This window comes from Centrocercus urophasianus, unplaced genomic scaffold, assembly GCF_019232065.1.
Source record: "Centrocercus urophasianus isolate 14NV4802_14NV808 unplaced genomic scaffold, USGS_Curo_1.0 seq_983, whole genome shotgun sequence".
Taxonomy (NCBI): domain Eukaryota; kingdom Metazoa; phylum Chordata; class Aves; order Galliformes; family Phasianidae; genus Centrocercus; species Centrocercus urophasianus.
The window spans coordinates 9,173-12,585 of NW_024885625.1; the positions used below are offsets into that span (position 1 = coordinate 9,173).

The 3,413-nt window shown below is 52.9% G+C and overlaps 1 protein-coding gene across 1 annotated transcript; it reads right to left on the reverse strand.

The window, feature by feature from the left end:
• Positions 1–771: 771 nt before the first annotated feature.
• LOC122171812 (rho GTPase-activating protein 32-like) lies at positions 772–3,120 on the reverse strand (the record flags this gene model as incomplete). Its single annotated transcript, XM_042839586.1, has 4 exons — positions 772–1,432; positions 1,622–1,767; positions 2,276–2,480; positions 2,975–3,120. Coding segments are annotated over 4 exons (925 nt in total), but the record flags the coding sequence as incomplete, so codon positions are not given.
• Between the last annotated feature and the right edge of the window lie 293 nt (positions 3,121–3,413).

The following is a 3,413-nucleotide window of genomic DNA, read 5'->3' on the forward strand; positions in this document are numbered from 1 at the left end:
CTGAACATGAACAAATCTACCACAGAGCCACACAATGAGCCTTCACTCACCTCAGCAGAGGTTAACCTGCAATCCCATCCTTCTGCCTATCCATGTGCTCACAGTTATGATGGGAGTGAAGGGGAGCAGCGTGAAGCTGTTTGCATTCCCTGCTGTCTGCTGCAGGATTGTGCTAGTGGCAGTGCAGTTAGTTTGCTTTTTCTTGGGAGGGTGGGAAGGAGATTTGGGTTAGAGGCACATCCTGTGCTATAGCATCCTGAAGGCATGCGTGGAATCAGCGGATGTAGGGTCAGGAAGTGGGTGAGGTTGAACGCTGAGCCGCAGGAGGGGCAGGGGAGGTGACCCAGCACGGCTCTGCATGATGCTCTGCAACACTGGGCAGCTTGTTCATGGCTCATCAGTGGGATCAGATGAGAAGGAGAGAAGAAAATCAAGGATGGGAGGGAATCATCAAGCAGTCAGTGGATGTCCATGCAGTCTTGCAGACCCAGAGCTTCCCAAGTTGTTTCTGATTTTGTAGCACTTGGGTGCTGCAGGGTGAGCAAAAGGTTCTGCTGTATGATTCTTCTGCAAGAGCCACTGAGATGCAGACCAAGCAGAACAGCAGGATGCTGGTCAGGGTGAGCTCGTCCTGCCACAGCATGATGATGACAGGTCTGCAGACGATCTGCGCAGGCAGCCGGGAGGTTGGGAGCCAGGAATGGACATGGCACGAGGAGAGAGGTGTTAGGGAGCAGCCAAGGCATCACAGTGCATAAAAAAGCCCTGAAAGGCATCACAAAGCCACCACCAGGAAGCTGGGCTTCATGCACCCCACAGCCTCAGCGTTGCAAGCTGAGGTGCTTTGCTGTGTGTTGCATTCATCCCAGTCCTCGTGAATGAAGACTCCACAGGCAGTCAAGGCGTTGAGGGAGCACAAGCGTGCTTTTATTATTAAAGGAAAAGACAGGAGGGCGTGAGAGGTCCACGTAAAGATGGGAATCGTCCTCTCTTGGGTGGAAAGCTCACGGAGAGAGTGGCTCAGAGCTGTCGGTGTTGATGTCCGGTGCCTGGGACTGGAGGTTGGATTCCAAGTCCCCCTCCAAGAGGCTCTGCTTCTCCTCGCTGGTGCTGATCTGCTCCTGTATGGAGGTGCTGCTGTCAGGGCACTCAGGCTGTGCTTGGGCTGGGCTGCACTGCAGAGGCACCGTGTCACAGTCCAGGCTGGTGCCTGTGGTGTCTGGCAGGCTCAGGTCAGCATCTTCAGCAGAGCTGGGAGCAATAAGGGCTTGAACTTGGATGAGCTCCTTCTTTCCATCACTGTTGTTATGTGGCAGGCTGTCAGCTGAACCGCAGCCATTTGTGCTTCCTAACAGCTCTCCATTGGTGGAAGCACACAGCCCAGCATCGCTACTTGCTCCAGCTCTGCTCGGTTGACAAGAGCTCGAATCACCTATAAAAGAATGAACAGGGGTTGGTGTCAAACTCTCACAAGCTGAATTACAAAAGTGGTTCTTGATCAGGGGAGATCTGAAGGTGCTAGGTATGGACTGGATAGTTAGAAGGAGATACAAGCCCACTGACAGCAAGAATTCTACGTTGCTGAGAAGCAGGGTGTTGAAAGCTGGATTTGCACCCTCACCTGCCAGCACTACAATGTCTGTCTCTGTGGGCTCCCTTGGATGGTGCTGCCGTTGGTCTTTGGCCACAGAGGATGGTTTCCCCAGGCTGAAGCAGGAACACCAACAGCCAGACGGTGACTCCTTCATCCTGCTGGGTGCACTTGGTCTGGAGAGAGGAAACAGGGAATGGTGTGAGTTGTGCGTGGAACTCCAAAAGCATCTCTGACTCTGACACTGACAGCTCATCGGCCCCATCTCACTGCCATGTCTAGTTTCTCGTGCCAGCAGGTCTGACCAACAGCTCTGCTTCCAGGAGAACTGGAATTGGTTTCAGTCAAGTGGCCCTGAAGTCCAGAAAACCCCAACGTTTCCAGGTACAGCCAGCACAGGCCAGGACAGACGTCAGCGTGGCTTCATGCAGCTCGTGACTGCCTGCCCAGCAAGGAGGGAATGCCAGCCTTGTGTGGCTAAACTCAGCCCGGTGGGCAACTGAATGTGAGTTCTGTCTCACATTGCAAAGGGAGTGGAGATTCACTGCAACACTTCAGGCACCATCAGTTTAACTGAGCTTCAGCAAGCTTTGGCACTAGAAATAATGGAAAAAAAGCAAAAAGAAACAACAAAAACCCACCCAAACAATGATGATAGGTGCTGGAAAAGGAACTCCTCTTTACCTTTCAGGTGGAAAGACAATGATAGTGTGGAATTTGCCCAGTAAAGTTGCGGGGCCTTCTTCCACCTCTATGTCCCTGCTCTGTGTCACAATGACAGGAGAGCTGCTGTGGCCTCGCCTCCGTGCCTGCGCCTCCTCCAGGCTGAGCAGCTCTGTGGCAGGAGAAGACGCCCGCACAGACTGGGGCCCTGAGAGAGAACTGTGCCCTGGAAGGGAAAACCACAGGTGAGAGCCAGGATCAGAAAGCGGCAGCACAGCCATCGCAGGTCCGGGGGAGCTGCTGTGTTTTCCTCAGACTTGCTTAACCGAGCCACTGGAAGAAGAGCAGCTCAAAATAACCATGTGCTCAAAGGTGTGTCTATGGCAAAGGACGCAGTCATAATTAGGAGCAGCTCCCTGTATCTAAACAGGCAAACAAAATCCCTAGAAAATGGGGGCAGGGAACTGAGAAAGCTTCGCTGCCACACTTTCACCAAGCTTCACCTGCTTGCAAAACATCATAATGACGGTGACAGATTTCTCCTTCTCACGTTTGGGCTTGCACATTCTCAGCATCCAGCAACTGGACACCAGATTCCAATCTAAGCCCAGAAGTCTGCTGTCGCCTCGATAGTAAAAGTGCATTTCAAAGGACTTGGAGAAGGCCTGCATTTGATCCAGGTGTTTGATCAAGATGAAGCTAATGGAGGAAGACACTCACCTGCTCCATCTGCGATGTCAGGTCCAGATGTGGAGCAGAAGAGGACGTCTGTGTGGTCGATGATGAATTCCACCACAGCCGACTGCGTCTGCAGTTCCATGCAGGCAGCTCTCCCGCTGGCGCAGGCAGACTCGCTCTGCTGTGATCTGTAGAAAAGGCAGCTTTTAGAAGTCATTCAGCCAAGATCGCTTCCCCAGGTCTGAACTGCTGCAGCCCAAAGCTGTCAAACTGGGCTCCGGAGACTTCCGCTGTGGGCAATCAGTGATGCCACTGAAGAAGTTCTCCTGGCTGATCAAGGACACACCAGTCCCATCTAAACAAGAGAGCAGCAATGCTCAGCTAGAAATTGTGCCCGTGGGGTTGGAGAACAGTCCAGGCTCCTGCTCTGCTGTCAGCCACTCACTGCAGATTTTACAGGAGAAGAGCACATGTGGTGCAG